The sequence below is a fragment of the Canis aureus genome, chromosome 26 (genome assembly GCF_053574225.1).
Source record: "Canis aureus isolate CA01 chromosome 26, VMU_Caureus_v.1.0, whole genome shotgun sequence".
NCBI lineage: Eukaryota > Metazoa > Chordata > Mammalia > Carnivora > Canidae > Canis > Canis aureus.
This window is the reverse complement of record NC_135636.1, coordinates 34,903,232-34,916,892: the sequence shown is the minus strand read 5'-3', so window position 1 is coordinate 34,916,892 and position 13,661 is coordinate 34,903,232. Positions and strand designations below refer to the sequence as shown.

The 13,661-nt window shown below is 48.4% G+C and overlaps 1 protein-coding gene and 1 long non-coding RNA gene across 7 annotated transcripts in view; one reads left to right on the top strand and one right to left on the bottom strand.

Annotated features, from left to right (window-relative positions):
- CHD6 (chromodomain helicase DNA binding protein 6) overlaps nt 1–12,430 on the top strand; it is a 203,915-nt gene extending 191,485 nt beyond the window's left edge. For 4 of the 5 annotated variants that reach the window (XM_077873187.1, XM_077873189.1, XM_077873188.1 and 1 more), the window contains 3 exons: nt 1,346–1,537; nt 2,515–2,634; nt 9,059–12,430. In XM_077873187.1, coding sequence (XP_077729313.1) covers nt 1,346–1,537; nt 2,515–2,634; nt 9,059–9,955 — 1,209 coding nt within the window. In that variant the 3' untranslated portion in view covers nt 9,956–12,430. The other variant, XM_077873191.1, reaches the window with a different exon arrangement.
- On the bottom strand, nt 11,529–13,444 carry LOC144298363 (uncharacterized). 2 transcript variants are annotated; one of them, XR_013365316.1, is made up of 2 exons: nt 12,999–13,444; nt 11,529–12,387 (listed from the first exon to the last, which is right to left on the bottom strand). It is a non-coding gene; the product is annotated as an uncharacterized LOC144298363 (long non-coding RNA). The 2 variants fall into 2 exon arrangements; XR_013365315.1 differs by lacking the exon at nt 12,999–13,444 and adding an exon at nt 12,746–12,989.
- Between the last annotated feature and the right edge of the window lie 217 nt (nt 13,445–13,661).

Below are 13,661 nucleotides of genomic sequence, written 5' to 3'. Positions count from 1 at the left end.
GATCCCCGACCCGGGTTTCAAAGAGCTGCTGGTGCTTGAGTAAAGCAGGTTTGAGTTTGTGGCAGTGGCACTCCAGGTTAGTGGGCTTTCCAGGCACTTGGGTTCAGGAGAGGGAACAGGCATCAGGTTCCTAAACTGCTTGACCTACTGGGTGACACGGGACGTACCACCATGCCTCCTTGTGCTCCTAGTGAAGTGGGCCTGTAGCATCTCCCACAGAGGGCTGCTTCGAGGGTTCATTAGGATCACAGCAAGATGCCCTAAACCCAGAGGAGACCATTGTAAGCAGCAGATAAAGTTAGAAGCTGTATGCCTGGCCAGGAGAGAGATCCCCTTAGACTTTACTTAATGTGTCAAAGACAACTGACTTACCTTTGTGTTTTGGTTTTTCCTGTTTATTGAACTTCAAGCTCCAAAATAGGAATCATATTTCATATTTTCTTATCTTAAAAGGAATAATAAGAACCAGTATTCATTGAGTGCTTACTGTGTGCCAGGCTGTGTTCAGGCGTTAGTATGACTGTCCTGTTTGAGCATCACAACTCTGAAAAGGTGTTGTTATTACTCCCATTTTATAGATGAGGAAACTGAGGCTTACAAGCATTGAATAATTTGCCCAAGATTATCCAATAAAGTGACAGGTCAGGGAACCAAGCCAAGGGCTTTGTTCACTAGCACCTAAGAGCTTTATTATTAAGCTCTATTATTTGGTCTGTTTTAAAGTTTGATCTTCCTCTTACACTTTCTGTATAATTTGGGAGGCTGAAGTGGCAGCCCAGTCCTGCAAACTTTTAAGGCAGTTGTCTCAGTTTTTAGAGTGCAAACCCATAGTTTCTCTGTAGTGATCATAGACCATTTTTTAAAACTAATATGCAAACATTTATTTAGCGCCACATTGGACTTTGTAGACCCCATTATAAACATTGGGAGTACAGACATGAGTAAGACAGGCATTCCTCCTACAGAGGGTGCCACCGGGGAGTAAATTGCAGTGTGGCATTTCTTGGTATTGGAAAATCTGTGAAGGGTGCTGAGGGCATTGGGGACCAGGAAGTGGAGCACCCTGGGACCGTCAACGACAGCGACAAAGGAGGCAACACTGAACATGAGCAGACAGGATGGAATGAAAGGATACCAAGTAGACAAGGGGAGAGGAACCTCAGGTAGAAGCAACACACTCAGGAGCCCTCAGTAGTGCGGAGGATTCTTACTCCACACCCCAGCACAGTAATACCAGGTGGAAACAGATGGAAAGATACAAAGCACACCTTAGGTGTTTTCCTTTCAGAACCTGGTTTTCATTCTGTCACACTTACTGGCACATACTTGTCTCTCCTTCATCCAGGAAGTCCATGAAGATCCAGGGCAGGCCCCCCCAAGCGCCTCCCACCCTGAAGGGCCGGTGCCTGCTGCTCCAGCCCCCGAGCCAACCCCAGCAGCCAGCAGCCAGGCCGAGAAAGCCATTCCCAGCAAGAGTCTGCTTGACTGGCTAAGGCAGCAGGCTGACTACTCCTTAGAGGTTCCTGGCTTTGGAGCAGTAAGTGTTGTGGGTGCCACCTGACGCTGTCATTTCCTTCCCGCTGACTTGGTGCTGTGTTTGATAAGGAGCATGCTTAGGGAGACCAGGAAGTTAGAGAGATCTGTATCAGCTGAGAACATCATTTTAAAGTTTTGGTTTTTATTTTTAAGTTTAAATTTTGATTAAGTGTTCTAGTAATAGAAATCACAGCCCATGTCAGAATACTATGCCAAGTCATTGTACAAAATCTGATGAGAACAGAACTTGCCTAAGCTTAGCCACCACCACCCCCAAATTACCACACAAGATCCTAAGTGCACAGAGAAATCTTTAGGTTGCATAAACACTGCCTCTTCAGGAACATCTTTTCTGCGTATTCTTTCCAAGTTAATATATTACCACTTTGTACTTAGATTGAGTTACAAATTTGCGATTCTTACTTCAAGTTCTCTTACTGCCTTTGCCTGCAAATCTTCAGATTAGAAATCTGCAGGAGAGGGCTCCTGAGCATTGATGTCTCTTCTTGGTTTTTCTTTTCTCTTGTGGTCGCCTACCTCACCACCGTCTTTGTCTTGGGTACATCCAACTAATAAGATGTGGAGGTAGAGAGCTTACAAGAAAGGGAGGGGAATGCATTCACAGATGCACACTCTCCAAAGACAAAGCCCACCAGGTAGGTAGCAGTGGAGAGAGAATCCAGGTGAATGATTAGGAGAATGTTAGGGAGTCAGCAGTACACTGCAAGACCGGTGAGCCAGCTCACATCTGAGCCAAGAGGCCCATTCAGCCCGTTCTCCAGCTTGCTGCAGGAACTCTATTGTTTGAAAAAAAAGCCTAGATGAGGCTGTGCTAGCTCTTTCCTTCAACCTACCCTGGTGGGTTCCTGTACAGAGGGGCATTAACGAGAGAAGAGCAAAATCAGCTGAAAACACCACCATCATCAGAAGACTCTGTGACAGAATGTTTTGTAATGTTGGTTTCCATTTGCCTCCTAGAATTTTTCAGACAAACCAAAGCAGAGGAGGCCACGCTGTAAGGAACCTGGAAAATTAGATGTCAACTCTCTGAGTGGGGAAGAGAGGGTTCCTGCTGTCCCCAAGGAGCCAGGACTAAGGGTAAGGAAGAGGGACGTGTCACCATGAAGCCCAGCCGTGCAGACTTGGGGAAAGCTCCAGCTGGGAGGTGGGGGGCCAGGCAATGGCTTCCCAGAGGACAAGAGGCTAGCAAGGGAAGTTGACAAGTAGTGATGAGTGGTCCTGTGGCCTCTGGAGCAGCAGTAGGACTTCCCGTGGTCATTTGTCTTTAACCTTTACCACCAGAACTTTTGGTTTAAATTTGTACTTAAACCATTTCCAAAACTTGACCTCCACCCACCCTCCTCCCACTCCCTCCTCCCACGTCCTATTATACTGTATAGAGTTCAGGGAAATATACCTTAACCCCTGTCAGGAGTCTGTTTCTAGTGTTAACAAATGTCATTATTGGAAATTTCCATTTAAGACATTTCCTCCTAGTCCATCCTCACTGGCAATGAGAAACAGCTGACTCTAAGCACTGTCTTTTCCTCGTATAGAACTCTGAGCCTGGAAGAGACTTCAAAAGACATCTGTGAAATGGTTGTAGTCCAACGCATCTGAGTTAATTATAGTTCACAGAGGACAGATTTGGAATAGCAAAGTCATAACCTCTAGGGGGCAGTAATAACATTTCAACCCGAAATTGTATCAAGCTTGGGCAAATTATACATCAGTGTGCTTTAACCTCCTAAAAGTACGTCCTCCCCAAACAGGGAGCCTCTAAGGAGCCTTGTGGACGTGTACTCTTTTCGAGTTGTCTCCCCCAAACGCACAGGCTTTCCTGAATGCCTTCTCTTCATGGCTCTGCCAGCTTCAGCTTTCCTTGGGAATGAATTCCCTTCTTAGTGGGATCGCCTGGATGTGATTTCTCCTTTCAGCTCCAGAGGACCACCCACCCTAGTCATTTCCTCCTTTTGCAGAAGAAAGTTGTTACTTAATGTTTTCAAGGAGTCTGTGACTAATGTTGTCACCTGGTGGATTGTTCTAGCAGCCCTACAGACAAAGCTGCTCTCCCTCATCCCCATCCCCCACTGCAGCCGCTCCAGGACTGGGGCCCGGCCCTGTCCCAAGGTTGGCTGCTTGTTAGAAAGCTTATCACACTGGAATAGCTGCCCTTTTGCCCCTCTCTTGCTTTATCGTCAGAGAGAATCTCTACCACCCCTTTTCTTAGACCTGCTTGGGCTGTGCAGGCTGATGCAGCGGTAGTTCTTAGCCAACTGTCTTTCTCCCCCCTCGTGCCGCCTCCCCACATTCTCCTCGTGTTTCCACACACAGCGTCACGTGAAAGGCTTCCAGGAGAGACTCTGGTCCTTGCTTTGTTGTAGTCTCTGAGCTCTTGTTGTAGAGACATGTCAGAAAAACCACATGGTTTCCTCCTTGGCTTTCTCATTTCTTGCTACATGTCTAACAATTTCCCTCATGTTCTCTGGAAATTAATGTTCACTCTCCTACAGACACTGATCCCTTGCCAGAAAACCCATTTCTAAGCTGTTCTTGCAAGCCAGCCTTTTTTTTTTTTTTTTTTTTTTTTTACCAGAGATGCACTTTCCCTCCTTTGTTAAATAAACATAGTCCCTGCTTTGGAGGCCCTTCTCTTCCTTCAGTAAGGCTAGATGAGGAAGCACTTGTCCACCTGGTTCTCAGGGTCACCGGCCTCCTCAGTGGGAAAGAGCCAGCATGGCCCAGACCACGACACCCTGCTTGACTCCAGGAGGGCCCGTTTCCCCGCAGCCCCCTCCTCCCACAGCTTCTGGGGCAGGAGCCCTCCCAGGTATGCTGCACTCTTTCTTTCCCATGGAGAACTCCCCCCACACACACACACCCACGTCTGGAAGCAGATTCAGATCAAGAAACTTCTTCCCTCCCTCAGCCCCTTCTGCTCTTGTGCTGTGGCTCAGCTGGGCAAGCTCCACAGGCTGCAGTAGGGCTGTGAGATTCATTCAGCTTTCAGGATGTCCAGTGCATAGTGGTCGCTTGCAAGATGTGTGTGGGCACATGCACATGTAGATGTGTTATGTTTGCTTTATAGATATGCATGTGGGTTTCTTTTTGTTTGTTTCCTATTGAGCCACTGGCCAGTAACTTGCAGAGATGACCTGTCACCCCTAAATACTTCAGTGTGTGTCTCCTAAGAATATTTTCCTACATAACTATTATCATTATCAGACATATGAATATTAATAATAATTAATCCACATTCAGAATTCCCCAGTTGGTCCAAAAATGTCTTTTAGAGGTAGTTTTTGGGGTTTTTTGTGTATTTAGAATTTTAACTTCATTTCCACATACACCTCCTTCTTTGGTTGGTAGGTCTCTCTTCACTCAGTGAATGTTTCTTGGCTAAATCTCCTAGGCTTCCTGGGAAGAGTAAGGAAGTTTTGGTCACCACCACCTTCTCCACTTCTACCCAGGAGTTCAAGTTGAGAACTGGAATCCATAGACTTTGGAATAAATGCTACCATGTATTAATGAAGATGTTCTTGAGTTGGGCTGCCCATGTAATCATCTGGAAAAGCACATTTGCCTCCAGTGTTGCTTAACATCTAACTCTCCTGTTCCTTGCTCTCCTTGCCCTCTCCCCAGGCTTCCCCTAGAAGAGGAAGCAGGTTTGCTCTCAGGGTATAATTACCAGGAGGGAGAGCTGCCAAAGCCCAACTTGGCCGCTGTGTGTGGTCGCAGAGTTGCTGGGAGGGGCACCTGGCTGGGGTGGGCAGCTGCTGGGCGGCTAGAGGGACTCTCGCTCCCACAGGAAGTGGTGAGAGCCGACTTCCTCCGTCAGCACCCCTCTTGCGATGCTGTGGGTGAAGAGCTGTTCTCTTCACCCCTGGGATCTTTCTACTGCTGCACTTCAAATCTGAAGGGGAGAAGGCAGCCAGCCTTCTGTCTGCCTCCTTGGCAGGTTCCCAGTTCTGAGAGGGCTTGGTACTCTCTACATCAGAAGCTCACAATAATAAGGATGAGGAGGGGAAGCTTCTGGACATTCTAATACCTGAGGAGCATGTCGGAAGATTCCTGTGGGACACAGGCTGGTCTTAATGAGCTATCCCTAGGTGCGCTGATAAACTCAAAGTATGTAAACGAACATCTGATGTATAACAGATTGTTTGAAAAGAAGATGGGCGCATTATTCGTCAAGCTCTGGGTTTGCTTTCCAACAGAAAGACTTCTAAGATTGAACACACCCTCCCTACTGGAGAGTTATGAGGGAACTTTGTGGGTATCAAGGAAAAAGCATGCCCCGGCACCTTTCCCTGGCTCTTGGCTATGAGTGGGTTACAGGGAAGAGGTCTTGGAAAAGCCCTGTGGTCCAGGGGTGGCTCCCCTGGCCGGGGCCTTCAGCTGAGGTGGTGTCCATCAGCAGTCTTTTAGTCTGGCCCCAGTCTATCAAGCTCTCTCTCTTCAGAAATAGGAACCAGGCAGTACTTGCTCCCCAAGTGGTCATCCCCAGAGCCAGCGGGAACAGCTGCCCCGAGAGGAGTGGGCAGTGGTCATGGGGGCATAAGAGACGGCGTGGTGTAGTGGTCCCGACTGGGAGCCATGGGCTGCTCTTCCCTGACCATCTGTGCCCAGGGGCAGATCCCTGCCTCTGACTCTGTGAGGAACACGAACAAGGGAGGGTACAAAGCATGACAGTATCATGTTTCCCTTAATTCTGCTCTTCTAAACCAGGGCTTTTTGAGAAGAATTTTCTTAGAGTTGACTGTCATAAAGCTTTTTGTCCATGATCTGGTTTTTCTTGAATATTTTTTCGGACGTTGAAGGACAGATGTAGGACTTCAAAAATGACATAATTTCTGGGTACTCGGGAACATTCAAATACACATTTTTCCCGTGTCTACAAATCTATAAATTCTTTGTAAAATGGCTGTGATAACTGTACTCGATGCCGCAGGGCCAGTGGGATGGCTGACTGAGATACTGCAGATGGAGTCCTTAGCGTCTGCCTAACACAGGGTAAAAGCACATGGAGTGGTACTGTCATTCCTGCTGCTCCCCTTGTTCCCACCGCCCCTTCTGTGATGGCCACCCGTTGCCAGGTTTCCACACTGCCACTCCCGTGGGCCCCGTGCCTCCGTTCCCAGCTGCCTCTTGTGTGGGAGTCCACCACATAACACGTGTGTGCTCACTGAGAACCTGAACCTCTGTTACCAGCTAACCCTGTCCCTACAGCTGCCCCTTCAAAGAGAGATCTGTTGGGTTTTCTAAGGATTTGACTTCTTTAATTAGTTAGGGAGAAGAAAGGCAGTGAATGTAATGGGATGCCAGAGCTCCTGGATTAAAGTCCAAAGTGGGTGTCCTTAGAAAGGTTGTGAGGAGCCGTCTCACCTGTTCTCAGGCCTGGCTGCCAATCTCGGCCCTTAGGTACCCGTGGACTCTGACTTCTTTTCCTGTCTTTAGCACTCTGGCCCTAATAAAAGTTTCTCTGGCCCTTCTGGTGTCTCTTGATGTGACCTGCACCTGCCTTCTTGTTCCATCAAGGACCGCAGCTGGGTCCCTGCATCTGAGCCTCAAAGCAGACCGGTGGAGTCTCAGCTGTGTCTTGCCAGATCCCCGCTCCCCACTCCAGTCTTGCAGAAAGAGAAGGCATTTATACAGACGGCTGAGAATCCTGAAAAGGCAGCAGAGGCGGCTGTAGAGAAGTGTGGGCTCCTCCAGCATCAGCACCGCCCAGGAGCCTCACCGTTGGGCCCTGCCACGTCCTGTCTCTGCATAGGGGCCCATCCCAGTTTCCACGTTCCAGTCCCGATGGTGACCTGCTTGCCCAGTGCAAACCCAAGGTTACAGATCTCTCGTGGCCATTCTGAACATCTTAAGCCTCACCACTGCTGTGATCAAAGAGAAGGCAGTAGAATAATACCAGCTCCATAACAGAACCACGAGAAGTGGCTCAGAAAGGAGAAAGGGCTTCCAGAGACCCACAGGGAAGGGCATTTTCTTTATGCTTCTCTGTACAAAGACCGAAAGGGCACAACAGCAGTTATTATAATGCGCCCCTGATGCTGTGGATGTGCACCACCTTGATGAGCCAAATGGCAGCTCAAGAGGAGTGACGGCAGCAGAAAGGAAAGGAGGCAGCTCCCCGGGCCATGGAGGGCTTTCAGGCACGGGGTACTGAGAGAAATCGCTCCCTTTCTCTGGGCAGAACATTTCTCTTGACGCAGAGATTATTCATGCCATTTTTTTTTTTTTTTTGGTCTTTGTTTGCTTTTTAAAGATTTTATTTACTAATGCATGAGAGACACAGAGAGAGAGGCAGAGATACAGGCAGAGGGAGAAGCAGGCTCCATGCAGGGAGCCCCATGTGGGACTCAATCCCGGAACCCCGGGATCACGCCCTGAGCCAAAGGCAGGCGCTCAACCACTGAGCCACCCAGGCGTCCTAATTCATGCCATTTTGGAAACAAATTCAGAGTTAGATACATTGTAAATGCAACGGTTTTTCTCCTTGCAACCAATCAGTAAGCTCTGGCAGAGCAGGTTCTCCAGCAGGTTCTGGTGGGTCCTCATTCCCCCGCAGAGCCCAGAGCCACAGTCCCAGAGGAAGGAGGGCTACAGGAAGCCCGCTGGTAGGCACCCTGAGTGTGCGCAGTGAGCCGCCTGCGGGGACCGGGTGCCGGGTGAGCCGTGTGCCAGCGGAGCTGTATGTCCCAGGCTCCCAGGCTTAGCCACAGCTCAGGCCCCGTGGTGCTCAGCCCCAGAGGTCACAGAGCACGATGCAGCTCTGTGATCAGAGGAAAGCTAGATTGTCTCTCTTGAGGGAAACCAGAACGCCACTTATTGTGATGCTTCTCCACAACAACGTTCAAGAATGTCTTCGTCTTCTCAGTGAATACGTAGGCACCCTGTGTGGTGTCTGAGTGGTTGTCCTCCAGGAGCTTAGGACCCAGAGGGAGTGGGGTGTGCACAGTTACTGGCATCCCTTCAGCGAGCACTCCTTCCTGTGGGCCAGGTAATATCTTGCACACTTCATTTTTGGTAACTGCCAGATGGGTGTCATGGTCCTTTCTCACCAGAACTCTGAGAAGCTAGTTACAGACTTCAGACCAACATTCAGGTACATCTGCTGCAAAACTCTGTCTCCCCTACGTTTCTTTGTGGCTTCCATTGAAAAAAGTTCTTGTGTCACAAAGAAGATGAATGCTCGGATTGGTCAAGTGGTTTCAGCCACAAATCTCAACTAAGAGCTGGGTGTCCTTAGATGGGCTCCAGCCCCCAGCGCTCTGGCTTTTCTAGAACTCCTGCTGCTTTTGTGTGGTGGTGGCTGGCTCTCGGCCTCTGAGAGAGCAACTTCAGGCACAGTTATAGGCAAGAGGCAGCAAGGCAGGTAGGCAGGGAGCTCCCACTCAGGTCCTTCATGCAACAGGGACAGGATAGGCCAGTGCAGAACCTTGGTCTTCACCCCCAGCCCATCACCTGCCATCCAGTAACCTTCAGCATCTTGTGTTTCTTTGTCCTTTTTCAGGGGTTTCTCCCAGAAAACAAGTTCAATCACACCCTGGCTGAGCCTGTTCTTCGAGATGGGGGCCCCCGCCGGAGGGGGAGGCGGCCTCGGAGCGAGCTCCTGAAGGCTCCTGCCATCGTGGCAGACTCTCCCTCGGGGATGGGGCCGCTGTTCATGAACGGGCTGATTGCTGGGATGGACCTGGTAGGACTCCAGAACATGAGAAATATGCCAGGCATCCCCCTCACGGGTCTGGTGGGGTTCCCGGCTGGCTTTGCTGCGATGCCCACGGGCGAAGAGGTCAAAAGCACGTTGAGCATGCTGCCCATGATGCTGCCGGGGATGGCCGCGGTGCCCCAGATGTTCGGTGTCGGTGGACTCCTCAATGCACCCATGGCAGCTGCCTGCACTTCCACCGCTCCAGCGCCTCTACCAAGCACAACAAAAAGTGGTACACCTGCGACCGAAAAGACTGTAGAAGACAAGCCAAGTAGCCATGACGTAAAAACGGACACGTTAGCTGAAGACAAGCCTGGTCCTGGTCCATTTTCTGATCAGTCCGAACCTGCAATAACTACCAGTAGTCCTGTGGCTTTTAACCCATTTCTCATCCCAGGAGTGTCTCCTGGACTCATTTACCCATCCATGTTTCTCTCCCCTGGCATGGGCATGGCTCTGCCGGCAATGCAGCAGGCCAGACACTCTGAAGTAATAGGTCTGGAGAGCCAGAAAAGGAAGAAGAAGAAAACAAAAGGGGACAGCCTGAACCCCAATCCAGAGCCTGCTCCCGGGTCCGAAAAGGAGCCAGGCAGCGATCAGAACTGCCCTGAATCCAGGGCACCCGTGCCCCCCGATAGAGAACATGCGGCACAGGCCAGGGAAGGGGGCCTCAAAGACTCTAACAGTGACACCAATTAGAACTTTTTCATTTAAGAAATGATTGTGACTTGTAAGTTTCTTATCCCATAAAGGTTTGTTACTTCCTCACTTCACCTTCATAAGAACCTGTGTTTCCATAAGTAATATTACCTACCTAATTTTCTGAGAACTGTGGTCACAGATGTGAATAGTCGCAGGGTCTTGCCACTTCATTAGCTGAGTTCGACCTAGTGTAGGAGGCACAGGATTCTCATTCTGTTCCCCAGTTGTTCATTCCGGCAGCCGTAGCTGATACAGTACTTGGTGACACGCTCCCCCGCCCCCCCTTCTCCAAGTTTCCCACCTATTCCAGGAGGGATGATGGCAAGTGAAGGCTGTCTAGGGATTTATCATCCAAGGGCCGAAGAACAGAGACCACGAGGGCTCTTTTTTCCATGAGCTGTGTTGAATGGGAAGCATGTAATGGGGAAACCAAAAAAGCACAGAAAAAGGAAGTGCTGGTGCATATTTTTTAGTTAAAATATTTCCCTATTTTATCATGATCACTAAATGAGTAGTGTAGGCAGAAGTATATAACTAATGGTTGAAAATGCGTATATTCATTTCTTTATAAAACAAACACCTTACTGGTAGTAACAGGACGTCCCCCTTCATGGTGTTTCAGACACGAGCAGCAAAAAGAAATACTGATGAGGCATTGTCTTAGACATACATATGCTCTCTCCCCCGAGTTCAGAGATCACTCTCGGTAGGAAAAAGCTTTACACACCCGGAGTTCTTGCCGGTGACGGGGGCGGGCAGGCAAGGGGCTCTCCACCCCACCCCCGCGGGGCTGCACGCTGCCCACAAGCGCACAGCTGGCATCAGCTCACCCCATTCTCAAGAATTGCTGCAGCCACTACCAGGGCCCTAATAGGTTTTTACCTTGCGCTTCCCTTCACCAAGAATAAGGCTCTTTCTGGAGCCTGTGAGAAGAGTCACTCAACACTTTTACACTTTGCTAGGTCCCTTCGTCAGATTATTTGAGGTTGTCCGAACATGTCTGTGCCACCTTTTATAAAACGACTGTGAACGTTTGTTTCTTCTCTCCATTTTTTTTTTTTTCCTATTTGGTTTCCATTTTGCAGCTGGACCCAGATTCCAAATCAAGGTAGCCAAGACTGTTGCAAATTAACATCATTTTCCCTTCCTCAATCGGGAAGCACCTGCCTTCTTTCCCTCCCCACTTGTGTACCATCCCTCCTGAGGGTCTTATTCTTTATCGACAGTTCACACTCTGGGACTTGAAATAAGCTCATGGTCCAGGACTCTGGGGGCACAGGGCTGTGCACGACCGTTGGAAATGTTGGAAGTGTTACTAGAACCAGTTTCACTTTGTGTTGTCACAATTTACTGTATTTTTTACTTTTTCTGTTACAGTTTTGCTAATTTATCAGAAGGTCCAAAAGTTTGACATAACTATTTCAGTTTGCATTATTTATTTATGATGCTTTTGTCATTGTCTTTTATACATTTGGAATTATAAATTATGTAAATGTTAAAATGAGCATCTCAAAGAAGTCTGTTAAATTGTGATTGGAGAAAAAAATCAGTCATGTATTTTCAAGTGGAGTCCCATCGTTATGAATCAGAGATAAAAATCAGAAATTCTATAACGGATCATATAAGTATGAAGAAAGAATCCAGTGATTGAGCAAATCCTATTTAATGACATCTTTGTAGCATAGATGGTCTATAATGCTGACAACAGATTTCTTAGAAATGCTGCTCTCTATTTAACTAACATTTTGTTCAGTTTTGCCTCCAGTGGAAGCAGAAAGGGTTTTTTCAGCTGTTAAATCCTAAAAATCAATATAATTTATTTATGTAAAAAAAAAATCACTCAATCGATATATTTTTGAACCTTTTAAGTACTAATTTTCTTTTTATCAAGTAGAAAAAAAAATGTATTTGCCCTAAATCCTTAAAATACAAATGCTATAAAAATTCATGTATCTTGAAAGCCTTACTGCAAATGAGTATTATAGACATCCAGCAGAGCCTGGGTTTCCCTTTGTTGTTGTCCGTTGTTGTTGTTTTGTATGGAAAAGCTGCTCTCCCCAGGTTCCACTTAGAAGCTCCAGTAGGTCACAGGGTTCAATATGGATTTGATTTAAAAACCCACCAGCATGCTAAATCCCTTGTTATATCTTACCAAACCTGTATGTTAACTCTCTGGGTGTTTAGGCTTATATTTGACTGCTATTGTGTCCCTGTTTGCAAAATGAAAATGACACTCTGTGGATTATTTGCTCTGTAAGGCATAAGTGCTTCTTATGATTATTTTGACGTTTCCAAGAGCAAAAGCCAAATTTAAACTCTTCAGCAAACTTGAGCCTTTTCATCTAAACTCCATGTCACTCACAGCCATAACTTTCCTTGGTCATTCTTCACCCCGTGTCTTACATAATAAATTGTCTGTGGTCTTGATCCTGGATTTAAAAAAAAAAAAAAAAAACAATTTTAAAAGTCAAATTCAGTGGCACTTGGATGTCTCTTGCTGCCTGGACCTTGTATGAATCTGTCATATGCACACAGCAGTCCACGATCTTTCTAAGGTGCCCAGTTTGTTCTGGACACACTGCTGGGGGCTTGTTAAATGTTCACTCATGGGGATTGATTTGCCGGATCTCTTGACCTATCAGAACACCTGATTAAGACACCTGCCACAGAAGGGAGCGCAGCAGAGTACCTGCTTCCTGGCCTTGGGACCTGAATGCCCACAGCTGATGCCTCAACTGCACCACTGTCTTAAGCCCCTTTCTAGAAGCCCCACCTCAAAGCACACACCTGGGATTTCGGGGGGAACCTCTGTGGGATTGGAACAGGCCAGAAAACAGAATTGCCTCGGTAGCTGGAGTTCTTAAGGCTTGGTAAGAGTTTGGTGGTCCTTAGCTTTGGGAAGCATGGCTTCCGGGGCCCCAGAAGGACCGTGTGTGCCGTTACCAACGAGGCTGGCAGGAGAGCGCTGAAGCCTCGGTGAGCCTGGGAGCAAGAGACCCATCAGTTTGCCTCTGCCGGGTCCCTACTAGGTGCTTCTCACCAGTAGATGGTGTCTGATTGGCCGAGAGGATGGCAGAGGCATTGTCGCTAAGACCTCCAAGTCCTCCGTTGCAGTTTTTCAACGAAGGACCTACGACAGCCTTCATAGACACCCCGGTCCAGATGTGGGGCGCCCTCATTCCGGGCAGAGTAATGATTTATGCAGAGTAAGTAGTAAAGAGTCTTGGCTTCAGTCTTGACCTCAGAGCCTGCCCCCGTGGATTCTACTACCCTCGGGAGGGCAGAGGAGTGCAATTGGCTCAGTACGTTGGGCTAGTGTTGCGGTGTCTTGTGTGTGTTTGCCATAAGTGACCTCATGTGTCTGCAGTGTCTTGGTTGCTGGGTAGAGGGATGCTGGCGTCCAGGCTGCCTCGGGAAAGCCAACAGAAGGCCGCGGAGCTATCTCATCAATCAGAGAACAGAGCTGGGGTTGGACCCCTCGGCCCCACCGGCCTGAGGTTGGGACAGGCCAGCTTTTGTGACGCCAGTCCCAGACCCCCTCCACCTCAGAGACCAGCTCTGCCTGAGTGACCCTTGGAAAGAACGGGCCCCGGGGAGAGCGGATCAGCTGTGCCACACCCTCCGGAGAACCTTAATGCTTGGTTCATTTACAGAGAATTCCTTAAAATGGTTTCCTGCAAGGACTGCTCTTCATCCGCCTGGT